Here is a 13,750-nt window from a genome sequence, read left to right as displayed (position 1 = left end):
GCGCTGGCCTTCATCTCACAGAGCTCTCCATGCGTGCTGTGCTTTCAGCTTGTCCACCCGCCCACTGGGGCCCGAACTGCATCCACACGTGCAACTGCCACAACGGGGCCTTCTGCAGCGCCTACGACGGGGAATGCAAGTGCACTCCTGGCTGGACGGGGCTCTACTGCACGCAGCGTAAGCGGCCAGCCTCCCGAACCCAAGGGGAGCCCCACCCAGAAGGACACAGCCTTTCCCTGTGCACACACGAGCTCTCCTGGCATTCAAGTGCTTGGTCTACCCAACGACCTCTAGGCATCTCACTCTCTATGTGGTTAAGAGCTGCCACGTTCCAGGTTTTCTGTCTCTGTGTCATCTCAGGGCCATGAGGTGGAGCAGTGCTTGCTATATGTAGATGTTGTGGGGGGCAGTCTCTTTCTCCCCTTTAAGCAGACCCTATTTATATGGCTCAAACGCCCTTTCGTGTATTCTAAATGCACGTGGTTAGAGTAGGTGACAGTGATTAAAAAGGGAGTGAAGGCGACAAGCCTCCGTCTGCCGTACTCTGTGCTCTTGGAGAAGATCGAGTTCCATGGCTCTCGAACTTGAGCGAGCTTCCCAACCACCCGACGGCTCAGTCAGCTGGCCCCGCTCCCAGCGTGTCTGATCCAGTAGGGCTGGACTGGCACCAGAGAACTCACATTGCTAACAACTTTCCAGATGGTGATGCCAGTCTGGGATCGTGCTTTAAGAATCATTAGTTCTTTTTTCCATTTTGTATCCCATAGTGTCCTGACCATTTCTTCTTCTATAAGGTCATTAGCGTCATAGGTTATAATGCATCCACACGTGCAACTCCCCATCTTGGCACTATTGGGGGACAAAAGACTGGTCTCTACCCTCTTGCCTTTAATTGAATGAAGGAGAAAAGACAGGAAGGCATGTATATATAATTTTAAATTGCAGAAGTGAGCAGACGAAGAGAGATGAGTCAGAGATTAAGCAACATTTGTTTAATACTAATTAGAGAACATAAAGAATGGGCTGAACAAGGCTTTTGGAACTTTCAGGAAAGGGGTATAGACCTTGAGCCATAATTTGAGAAGGAGAATTGGCAAGGAGGAAGGTTGTTCCAGGCATATTCTGCCGAGATTGTATATGTACATAGAAAGGTTTTTGGGCTCCTTAGGGAAAACACCTTGCAAGTTGTTATCTATAATTCCAAAATCAGGGCCTGCTCCAGGCAGAGGAGCTTTTAAGTGGCTGTATCACAGAGCAGTGGGAAGAGCAATGGGGTCTAGAGCCAGACCTCCCTGCGTTTTGCATCGTCACCCGCCATCCTGCCATTTGCTGGCTGTGTGCACTCGGGGCTCGGTTCCCACATGCAGGGCAGAATTATCCACCCCTGTATTTCTGGACTCCTGTAAGGATTCAGTGAGGGTGCATGAGAAGGTCTGGCACAGGGTAGGTGCTGAATGAGTACAATGGCCACGGGGGCTGTCGCTGCATTCCAGCATCTGTGTCTGCCTCTGTGTCCTGAAAGCTGAGGCTTCATTAAAACTTCCCTGTAAAAAAAGGGGGAAATAAAAGGCACATGTGATGCTTGGAACCAGCCGGTGTTGAAGCTTTCTTGATTCTCAGACCCTGAAACTCTCTTGCCGGTCCGCTGCCGGCCCATTGAAGCCAGTAGGGCTGTGGAAGAGTCCCGGTGGTCTGGGTCTTGAAAATTGTGCCGCGGTGGGAAGGCGAACTGCTCTGTTATAAAGCACCTGCAAAGTGCAGGGAAGTTTAAGTTCATCGTTTTGCCACATATCTTCGGTGAAGGAGATCAGATTATCTAAGTGAGTAACACATGCGGTACAGAGTTGGAGACATTCTGTACCCAAAGTAAAAGCATTCAGGTTGTTTTTACATAAAGTACTCATTTCAGTCCATGGAATTGGAGTCCAGGATTCTTGTAGTTGCGTGAAAGAATGAAAGGAAATGCCCAGACCTCTGCGGGGTTGAGGATGCCTTGTTCGAAGACACCAGTCTTGCCTCCAGGGTACCAGTGATGGTTCACCTGCCAGGTGTGGAACTGCTCTGCCTCCTGCATGTGAACTCCACCCTCCTCACAAGAACCCCTTCCTGGGACTTCAAAGAAGGCTCTGTGACAAGCTGACACACGTGTTACTGTCTTGACTCACCCTCTAGTGGCTCAACGTCTTTAAAATGTTGGAGGCAAGAGCTGTGCTTCTCCTCAGCAGCCTCTTGACTCCAGCTGTCCTTCCTCCTCGCACAGGCTGTCCCCTGGGGTTTTATGGGAAAGACTGTGCGCTGATATGCCAGTGCCAAAACGGAGCTGACTGCGACCACATCTCCGGGCAGTGCACCTGCCGCACCGGGTTCATGGGGAAGCACTGCGAGCAGAGTGAGTACGAGAACACTGCATCTCTAGGCGGTCTGCCCCCCACCCCCCACAGAATCACTTTTCCTAGATACCTGAAGATATTTTAAGTTTTTTCCGCTGATGGCTGGTCACCAGCACGGTTGATTTCCCTTCCAAGACCTGGTCACCTTGGGATCTTTGCTGTCTTTTTCCTCAAAATTCTTCTTCTGAGTAACTCCTCATTGCTCTGGGTGGAGGGGGTGTGGCTCCAAGACTGAAGACAAAATTCAAGTTTTCCATCTCTTCATCCTGGCTCCCTCTTCCACTCCTTCTTATTTTTGGAACGTGGCTGCTCAGAGCTTTAAAAGAGCCAGTCAAGCTTTCTTTACGGCAAAGGCAGAGCCCAGCCCTCTCACTGAAGGAGATTGCATTCAGTGGGCCAGGCTGGGTGTGCAGGAGGCGGAGGGGCTGGGTGCCCGGGGCCATCCCACTATGGGTGAGCGAACAAGCCTGCGCAAACATGGCCACCCTTCTGACAACCTCGTTTAGAAAGGTTTTCTACTGTTTCTACTAACAACTTCTCCTCTTTGCCTTAACAACCTTCAAGACAACATGTCGCCTTAAAATTTTGTTCTGAAAATCCCATCTTGGGAGACTATGCTCTGTTGGAATTACCCACCCTTGGTTTTCCATTTCTGCCCCACCAGCTCTGCATCTCCTCACCGGGTTCTGGGAACATTTAGTCTCAGACTGAGCATTTCGGATTAGTTTACTATTCTTTTCCTCTGTGACTTTCGGTATTTACGAGGAATAAATAAATACTAGTACTTAGAGCTGTATAGAGCTCACTTTACAATGGTAATGGCAGGAAAAGGAGCAGGAGATTTCCTGCTCACCAGAGGGCGCAGTCTTGGGAAGGATGAAGCAAAGACGACAGGACTGCAGGAGCCACGTGACCTGGAAAGACTGATCAGCATAGGAGGACTTCGGCAATAAAGCGTTGCCCTCCACCACCTCCCACCAGCACCTCACAGCACCACTGGGCAGCCCAGTAACATGTGCTAAACCTTAGAATATTTGTGCATATCCACCTGCCTAGCAAATATAACGAGAGTGATGTCCAAGAAGCAGCCTTGGACAGAGAAGGCCCGATTTTAGTTTTGCTCTGCTGGTTCATTTAATCATGAAACAGGTACCGAGTCACAGAATTACCTGCACACCCCTTGGTATATACGAATATTGTGCGCATTTGTGCAAATGTCTGAACATATGTGCACATACATACAGGGGTGGGTCAAAGTAGGTTTACAGGTGTGAGTACATGAAACACAGTTTATTCTTGTATTATTATTTACTAATTATTGTGTTATTTTCCATATGAACAACTGTAAGCCTACTTTTGCCCACCCCTGTATATGTGTAGAAACCAGAATAAGCTCCAAACTGACTTTCGCTTGAATGGCAGACTGTAACCACTCTTATTAAATAAAAGCCTCTTAAATGCTTCCATGATTATTCTGAATGACAAGTTTGTAAACAAAAACCCTGAGCTGGACAGAGAACTCTGATAATAGTAGCACATTGCCCCCTGCTGCTCACTCTACAAAAGAATCACTAGTTTGTCAGGATGATTTTTAGATTTAACATGCCTATGCTAATCTTTGAAATTCATGCCCAAACTTAGTAAGACTACATCATAAAAATCCCACTATTTCAGTCTTTCAGCCTTCCACCTGCAAATCCAAATTTTGAGCCATTCTTTGGTAAGTGAAGTTAAGAAAATTAACAAAACTTAACCCCCTCCCTCATCCCCCTCTGCTAGCTAATCCAAGTCCGAATATGCCATTGGGAGGATCCCTGAGCCTGTAGTAAGATAGACTTGTTCTCAAGGGAGCATCTCTCATTTATACTTTTCAGTCTGGTCCCCTTCCATCCCATAGCTTTGTTGGTGGAGTCACCTCAGGTTGTCCTTAGTCAGTTCCGTTGGGATTCCACAGGCTCTGTGCCTACCCATCCAGGAGGTGGGTACATGGAAGCTGAAAGTGTCGGGAGCTGTGATGAGGGTCTCAGTCTCCAGCCCTGTGTCTCCTGGCCTGTGAGTCGCACCATGAATGCTGGCCAGCTCTCAGGCAGTCTGCCTGAACAGGGATCCCTGGGAGGGGTGGCCTCAGACACTCAGGGTCATACAGTAAGAGACAGCCTTGCCCCAGATTCCCAAGGCTGAATGGGACTTTCACTTCCTTCTCAGAGTGTCCTGCAGGGACATATGGCTACGGCTGTCGCCAGATATGTGACTGCCTGAACAACTCCACCTGCGACCACATCACTGGGACCTGTTACTGCAGCCCAGGATGGAAGGGGGCACGGTGTGATCAAGGTAAGGATACTAGTAAATAATAGCCACCACCTTGTATCATGTGACCACCATCCACCTGACATGAAGTGTTTTCGCCTGTGTTCTCTGATGTAATCCTCACCATGACTCTGCAAGGCATAGCTGGTCATTCAAGTAGTTGCTGGGTGGATGCCTTATTGTTGCTGTCCTACAGATGAAAAAAACTAAAGCTCAGAGAGGTTGAATAATCTGTCCAAGGTCATGCAGCTACTATAGAACATGCCAGGGCTTTGATGTCAGATTACCAAAGCTCATGACCTTTCCATTGCACCTACAATTTTTTTCCAGTCTTACTGAGGTATGATTAACCTATAGAAAGCAATACATATATACAATATATGTACAGTAACACAGAGTATGCAATTTGATAAAATCTGACATGCATACACCCATGAAACCATTACCACAATAAAGAGAATGAATATGTCCTTCACTTCCAAAACTTTCATTATGTCCCTCCTTTCCAGCACTACTCCCTAGCCCCATCTACTTTCTGTCTCTATAGATTAGTGCAGTTTTTAGAATCTCATATAAATGGAATCATACTGTACACTTTTTGTCTAATTTTGTTTACTCGGCATAAGTATTTTTAAATTAAACCATATTGTGGTGTATGTCAGTGGTTCAATTGTTTTTACTGCTGAGTAGCATTCTATTGCATGGAATACACCATCATTTCCTTGCCCATTCACCTGTTGATGGACTTTTGGATTGTTCCCAGTTTGGGGCTATTACAGATAAAGCTTCTGTGTATAATAGTGTATCAAGTTTTTTATAGGGACATACTAGTATGCTTTCATTTCTCATGAGTAAATTAGTAGGAGTGGAGTGTGATTGGGTCATGTGGTAGGCATATGTTTAGCTTGTTAAGAAACTCTTGCCCGTGGTTTTTAACTAAGGTATATGTCATAATGCTCTGGGGGTACTTGTAAATGTTGTCCCACTTGGCCAGTCTGATTCTGGGATGAATGGGGCCTTTGAGAAAGTGCTCCTTGCAGTTCTGAAGCATGGCCTCCAGAGAGTTCCTACTGCAGGCAGTGCCCTTCAGTAGGTAAATAATACAATGCGCTCATGGGTGTAAAGGCTTTAGAATTCATACGTGTCGTAGGTGAAGTCATCTTGCACTAGATTATGTAGGTACTCAGTTCATTTCTTTCCTACAATAACAGTTGCATGCTTGTGATTTATGTCTGACTGTCCTAACGAAGGATGTTATGTTCCACAATCACATCATTACAGATGCGCTGTAGTCACACTGCGCTGGTCCTTGGCGCTCTGTGTTCCGGGGCAGACTGTCTCATCAGAAGGTCTGGCATTTAGCCTCATAAAGTCACGGGGACATTAGAGCTGGAAGCACCTTCAGGGAGGCCAGTTTCCTCATTTTCAGATGATGAAGCTGCAGCGGAAGAGCTTAGGGGAAAGCAGAATATCAGGGTCAAGTGTTTCAGATGCCAGTTTCTTGACCCTGAATCCATACCTTTAGTGTCTTCACTTGATGAAACAAGAAGAAGGATTGTGGAAGACTTGAGTTTTGAATTATGAGTGAGGTTTTAGGGTGATGTTATCAGGTATTACTGGGACAGACCTTTCTGTCATAGAAAATAACTGCGTAGAGCAGTATTTTCTGAAGTAAAAGCCCATTGAAATCAGGATAAGGCAGGTCCTGATCTTGGACTAGGTTTAAAATGGAGTTATTCTTGCTTGGAAGGAAAATTACTGTTAAAAATGCTAAAGATAGACATAAAATTAAGTTAGTTGAGACATTTAGGAGCTAGCCTTTCATAATCTTAATACTGTATAATAAATAAAGCACAATAAAAAATTAGATGAAGTGCCACTCCCAATTGCCAAAGTGTTTAAACTGAAATAAGCGAGAAGCTCCCAAATCCTGCTGTTGAATCTTGGGGTTCAGGAACTCCTGCCTTTTTTCGAAGTTTAGAGCTGCCTTTTTCTGGGCACAGACCAGCCAACAACATCTGAAAATGAGGAACATTTGTTTTTCCTTCCCACTTTGTTTACAAATTAACATCTTATGCGCTGAAAATATCCCAGTCTTAGCACAGCAGGAGATGTTTGTAAGTAGAGCTCAAGCATTTACGCAGCACATTGCCATCCTTATTCGAGTCCCCTTTTCTCTCTTCTAGCTGGTGTGATAATAGTTGGGAATCTGAACAGCTTAAGCAGAACCAGCACGGCTCTTCCCGCTGACTCCTACCAGATCGGGGCCATCGCCGGCATCATCATCCTCGTCCTGGTCATCCTCTTCCTCCTGGCCTTGTTCATTATCTACAGACACAAGCAGAAGGGGAAGGAGTCCAGCATGCCAGCCGTGACCTACACCCCCGCTATGAGGGTCATGAATGGAGACTATGCCATTTCCGGTGAGACTTGGGGTCCTTAGAGGTGTTTTACTCTTTGAAAAGTTCGGTTTTCTTACCTGGTTCTTGGAAACTGGGTGTTTGGGTGGGCTGTCCATTGTTATTGTCAGGTAGCCTTGAGGAAATTTTATGTTTGGAAAAGGTTCGTTGTTCGAGATGTTAGTTCTATATGTCAACAGTAGTAATATCATTACTGTTGTCTTCTATGTGATTGCTTTAGACTTTGGGAATTTCAACCTGGAAAAAGCTTTCCTGGGTAACGAGTCCCAAGGTTTTGCCCTCTGTGGGGACAGGGATGGGAGAGGGGAGTGGCTGTAACTTCACCAAGGCCTGGACAGGCCGGCGACCAGGGCCAGGTCTGCTGTCTCTCGCCTTGGTTTGTTCCCGCAGTTCCTTCCAGCCCGTCCCCGAGCCCACACAAATCATTAACTGCACAGCAACCAAGTTACAGAAGAAACAGTTTTTTGGTTTTAGCAAGAACCAGGGCATTTCCTTAAGAAAACTCCTAAATCTTCCTTTCTGTTACAAGTTCTCATCAAAGTAAATTTTTAGGTGACACGCTCAGTCATCAGAAGAAGTAACCACTTAAACAGAGGAATTTGGAAACTTAAAATATTTATTAATGGGAAGGCAATTCCTGAAGGATTTTGGGGGTGTCACATGATTGTAAATACACTGATTGTGGGGGAATGCGTAAAGTAGCCATACAGAATATTGTAGTACAGAATATCGTGTCAAGGACTCAAGTGTTTTAAAAAAGAGGAAAATGACAGCAAAAATAACTTCAAAGCAGTGCCTTCCCAGCCATATCTGCGGATATTTTCACACTTTTCAAGGAGGCGGGTAAGAAGTCAGACTCCTGCTGCTTCTAGAAGCTTTGCTGAGTAGGAGGGTATTCCGCCCAGTTTGCAGTATGGAAGCAGCCCAAATATATGTTCTCATTACATAGCTTGCTTCCCTTTTTGCCACCCAGCGTTAGGGGAGCCTGCCATCTTCACTGTCTCCTCTCTCTCTTGCAGAAACCCTTCCTCACGGCAATGGTGGAAATGCTAACAGCCATTACTTCACCAACCCCAGTTACCACACGCTCACGCAGTGTGCCGCATCCCCTCGGGTCAACAACAGGGACAGGATGACCATCGCCAAGGTGAGAGGCAATGGCTCCGGCCGGTGAGGGGAGGCAGGGGAGAGAGGAAGGAACAGCAGGTATCGAGGGCTGCTGTTTGCCATGCTGTTCTAGGTACTTTATATCCGTTGTCTCGTTTATCCCTCTAAACAGCCCTGTAAGTGCTTATCCCTCTAAGTAACCCTGAGGAATGGGGACTTTGAGTCACTTCCACACACAGCTCCCCAGCTAGTGGGTGAGGCAGCTGTGATGTGAGGCAAAGTCTGTCTGTCTCTACAGTTTGTACTGTTTCCATTGCTCCCCTTTGGAAAAATGTTGCTAATATTGGGTGAGGTTTTAAAATAATGTCTCATAGCAGAATATAGCAGACTCATTCCTGGGTAAAATTGCCAAGTTTGTCTTTTCTGATCACCTGTCTCCCAGGGCCCTTTCCCGGCCACTTGTACTTTCATAATAACAACAACAACAACAACAACAATGATATGTATGTATTTAGGTCGAACCACATGAAATTGCATTTTTGTAGGTCAAAGGGATCAAACAGAAACAATGTGCCAAGCATTTCTAATTATTTTACAGATAGAAGCTCATTTAATCTTTACGCCAATCCTATGAATCAAGAGTAGTTTTTATCCCCACTTGGCAGGGAGGTTGAAGAGCCAGGGCTGCCTAGAACCCGAGCCGCTTCCTGTAGGACTCCCCAGGTCCCTTCCACATGCGCTGAAATCCCCAGCATGCCTCCCTTCCAGTTGTACCCAAATTATATTTCCAGTCTCCGTTGTCTAATTCCAGCTCTCTCTTAGAAGACAACCGAGCTAATAAAATCAATTCAGTTGCAATTAAGTTAATGCAGCTGGATTTTAATTATAGTGCCTCATAGTTAAATAGCACTTCACATTCCCCAGAGACTTTCATATTCAGCATTCCATTTGTTCTCATTCACATTCAGGGAGGGAGGCAAAGTAGATGATCTTATCCTCATATTTATAGCTCGGAAAACTGCTGAGAGTCACTGTGACTCTTACAAGATCATACAGTGTTGGCTGGGAGAGCTCCGACTAGGAATTTTTTTTTTTTTCCAGTGTAAAGTTCCATGTATGTAAACCCAAATAAGGCCTAATTGGTACAGAGTAACAACATGAAATCAAGAAGCTGACGCAGTGGGGGGGACAGTTGGGGCCAAGGGACATATGCTCCTGCTGCCTCGGTGGCCCGCCAGGTCAGACATGGTCACCTCTGCCCTTTCGCCCGGCCTCGTTGAAGGACCAGCCTGTGGTACGTGCCATGGACTTGCTTCCCCAGACCAGTAGCATTGTGCGGTGCCACATTATATTCTCTTTTTACATCTTCTGTTGTTTATGTTTTTAATAGTCGAAAAACAATCAGCTGTTTGTGAACCTGAAGAATGTGAATCCTGGGAAGAGAGGCCCGGTGGTGGACTGCACGGGCACACTGCCCGCGGACTGGAAACACGGCGGCTACCTCAACGAGCTCGGTGATTCTCCCGACTCCCGTCCCCAACGAGCACCTTCACCTTCTGGTCACCTAGATAGTCAGAGGTTTATCTCTTAGAAACACGCGTGAAAGACAGACTCATCGACTTCTGCCTCACCCCCATAGGGGACTGAGGACTGTCCCAAGTGCCTTATTCATTCAACATTAATTGCGTTTCTGCTATGTGCCAGGGATGATCAAGTGAGATAAGGACCTCTGCCTGCTTGTGGCTGACATCCCAGCTCTCTCTGTAGTAACTGACTTAATTCTCCCAGGCACTGTAACAGGTAGGAACTATTAGCAGCAGCAGCATCTCCATGTTACACTTAAGAAGCTGAGTCTTAAAAGGTTAAGTAACTTGTGCGAAGTCTCAAACCCCTACTAAGTGGTAGAACTGGGAGTTAAACCTATTCATCTGGGTACCAGGTTGTGGGCTTCCCTTTGTTCCCCTGAGACAGTGGTCGGCAAACTCATTAGTCAACAGAGCCAAATATCAACAGTACAACGACTGAAATTTCTTTTGGGAGCCACATTTTTTAAACTTAAACTTCTTCTAACGCCACTTCTTCAAAATAGACTCACCCAGGCTGTGGTATTTTGTGGAAGAGCCACACTCAAGGGGCCAAAGAGCGGCATGTGGCTCGCGAGCCGCAGTTTGCCGACCACGGCCCTGGGAGGTGAGGAAATGGAGATATCAACAGGAATATCATAAATCAGTGGTTCTCAAGTGTTTTGGAGTCAGGACCCTTTCACACACTCTCCAGAGGTATCAATGGCCCCAAAGAATTTCTGTTGATATGAGTTCTATCCACTAATATTTACCATATTAGAAATTAAACAAGAACACTTACAGTAGTTATTTATTAATTTCTCATAATGATCTCATTTCATAACTTAAGATGCATTTTATGGAAAATTACTATGTTTTCCCCCCAAAATAGCGAGAAGAGTGTCATTCTTTAACACTTTCTTCAGTCTCTTTAACATCTGGCTTAGTGAAGGACAGCTAGATTCTCGTCCTGCTGCTGCGTTCAGGCAGCAGTGACCTCACACTTGGTGTAGCTCCTGGAAAGCTCCACTACAGACTTGAGAGAGAAGGAGAGTGAAAAAGGCAAACAGTGTGGCTGTATTATTATAAGAAGAGCTTTGGCCATACAGCCCTCCTGCAAAGGCGGTGAGGACCCTGGACCACACGTAAAGAGCTGCCGGGGATGCCCATGGAGCAGGCGGTGCCACTTCCAAGCATGTGCTCCTGCTTCCAAGGAGGAGCTTGATGATATAGTAACTAATGTGCGTGGCACCTTATGGTTACCAAACCCTTTCATGTGTATTTATTCGCTAGAAGGCTGCCAGGAAGCGCAGTTAAATTTGAGTTTCAAATAAGCAACAAATATTTTTAATATAAATATATCCCAAATATATAGGGCATGGGACATACTTATACTAAAAACTGCTTGTTGTTTCTCTGAAATCCAACTTAACTGTGTTTTTATTTGCTAAATCTGACACCCCTACTGGGTGGGCCCTTCCTGAATATTGTTTGGTAGAGAAGGAAAAACTGGGAAGCACGGAGAGGTCAGTCTCCTGTCCAAGATGCCATGGAAGGAAGGGGGAAAGCTAGCTCACAGCTGGGCTCTGACTGCGCCCCCTCTGATCTTTCTGTGAACACCTTGTATGCTCAGTCACCTGAGCCAGATGTCGGAACCAATCCCTGTGGGCTCTAAAGTCCCCTCTTTCCTCAGAAATGCAAATGTTTGAAAAGCAAAACGAGCATAAATTCTTAGCTCTTATCTGCATTCTACACCAATATTATCTATGAGATGTGTATTTCTACACATGCACAGTAAAATTATTTCTAAGATATTCTTACAGTATACTCACTTATAACACACTTATTGGTGAGTTTAGTTAACATTAGGGAGGTTTTTAAGAAGTCTAAATTACATGAAAGAAGCACCTAAATTGATATTCAGTAAAATACCACCACGTCCTCCTGAGGGAAAAGTCCTCTTGTTCCATGTTTCCTAATGTAATTTGTTCTGACTCCAGAACACACAGTCATTGCAATGGTCACAAATAAACCTCTGCTTCTGTCTCAGTGAGACCCAAGGCACATAAAGTTTTCATTGGAAATTCTGGATCTTGTTGGTTTGTTCCATTCCAAGAATAATTTTGCATTCCATGTACTTTTAAAGTTGTTGCACAGAAAAGCCTTCTCTTATGGAGAACAGAGTGAAGCACATTGCTGATGATGAAGTGTGTAGGTGGTTCAGTGATGGGAATGTTGTGGTGAGGTTCTCTGAAAGAGCCTTGAACTTGAACAAAGAGCCCTGAGATCAATTCCTGGTTCTTTTCTATGACACTGGGTCAAGCACCCTCTCAAGATTGATTTGTTCATTTGTAAAATAGGGCTAATGATCGTGTTCTGGCTCACTGTATGAATTAGATTAAACTGAGTGCATTTGAAAGCATCTGTCCAGGGATGGGGACATATGGGAATTTATGGGAAAACCTACCTGCTTCCTTGTTAAAACAGCACCCTGGCCCAGCCAGTGTGGTTCACTGGTTGAGTATCAACCCAGGAACCAGGAGGCCATGGTTCATGGTCAGGGCACAAGCTCTGGTTGCAGGCTTAATCCCCAGGGGAGGGTGTGCAGGAGGCAGCTGATCAATTATCTCTCTCATCATTGATGTTTCTATCTCTCCCGCTCCCTTTCTCTCTGAAATCAAGAAAAACATATTTAAAACACACAAAACAAAAAAACAAACAAAAAAAGCCCACAAAAACAAACAAACAAAAAACAGCAGCCTGATTTTCCAAGGTGCTGAAGAGAGAATCTGGCAGGGGTATTTGGTCTCATAGACCCAACTCTTGTTCCCTAATTTACTATGTACCCCATACTGCTCTTTTTAACCCCTTGGGGAAGGCTTACTGCAAGCTAAAGCCAAGATGTTCATATAACAAGACTTTGGTACAGTTTGGAAATATCTAAGGGAAATAGGCAAAGAGTAAGATAGACAGCGTTCCTTGATAAAAAGCTCTCAGAGGCTATAGCCCCTGCCCATCTTCCTGGGGTCCCTTTAAAAAGTCTGGGAGTCCTCAAGACCACCCTCGGGATAAAAAATTTGCTGGAGAGACTCACAGAACTCACTGAAAGCTGTTATACTCATGGTCACAGTTTATCACAACAAAAGGATACGGGATAAAATCACCCAAGGAAAGAGATATGGGACAGAGTCCAGGAAAGTTCAAAGCATGAAACTTCCTGTTGTCCTTTCCAAATGGAATCATGGGAAGCGCTAACCTTTCCTGGCAACTGTGTGGCAATACACATAAAGTATTGCCAAGCAGGGAAACTAACCTCAGCCTTGGTGTCCAGAGTTTTTATGGGGGCTTGGTCATGTAGACTTAGTTCACTACCCATGTGGTTGACCTTTAGTCTCCAGCCCACCTGAAGGTTACATTGATAGCAAGTGGCCCAACCCTCCTCCCATAAATTACTTTGTTAGACTATCCAGTATAGCCATAGGCCCTCACGTAGACAAAAACACTCTGACTGGGCAGGAATTCCAAGGACTTAGAGATTACCTCCTAGGAACAAGGGCAAAGGCCAGACCTCTCTTTGGTAGGTTAATTCTTCACTACACATCCTTTGGTCCTGCCTTCCTGCTGAAGGCGGTGCCTTTCCCACCAGCTGGGAGCTTGGCTAGATTTCACAACCCAGACCCAAAAAAGTGTGCCTGAGAGAGGAAGACATTCCCACATCCTATCCCACAAGGGCTGATGTTAGACCCGACCTCTCCTCTTAAGGGATTCTCCTTTCTCCACAACCATCAGAACTTGAGTTTAATGTCATTCTGAGAAACACATACATAGTGGTAGCGGATTTTTTGCCCATTCTCATACTTACTTAAATGTTCATCACAAATCATTTCTTACTCTCTGTTTTTAACCTAAGCCCATAGTTTTCCTTTCAACGATAATTAGAAAGGCTTTGGAATGCTTACAG

At 45.4% G+C, this 13,750-nt stretch overlaps 1 protein-coding gene across 1 annotated transcript in view; it reads left to right on the top strand.

Moving 5' to 3' along the window:
- Positions 1-13,750, top strand: part of MEGF10 (multiple EGF like domains 10) — a 124,436-nt gene that overhangs the window by 107,133 nt on the left and 3,553 nt on the right. Inside the window, exons 16-21 of the mRNA XM_008141362.3 lie at positions 49-177; positions 2,261-2,389; positions 4,596-4,724; positions 6,887-7,123; positions 8,140-8,267; positions 9,618-9,741. Coding sequence (XP_008139584.2) covers positions 49-177; positions 2,261-2,389; positions 4,596-4,724; positions 6,887-7,123; positions 8,140-8,267; positions 9,618-9,741 — 876 coding nt within the window. The remainder of the gene's footprint in view (positions 1-48; positions 178-2,260; positions 2,390-4,595; positions 4,725-6,886; positions 7,124-8,139; positions 8,268-9,617; positions 9,742-13,750) is intronic.

This window comes from Eptesicus fuscus, chromosome 4, assembly GCF_027574615.1.
Source record: "Eptesicus fuscus isolate TK198812 chromosome 4, DD_ASM_mEF_20220401, whole genome shotgun sequence".
Taxonomy (NCBI): domain Eukaryota; kingdom Metazoa; phylum Chordata; class Mammalia; order Chiroptera; family Vespertilionidae; genus Eptesicus; species Eptesicus fuscus.
Note: the sequence above shows the minus strand (reverse complement) of the source record. Positions and strands in the feature narration are given on the sequence as shown.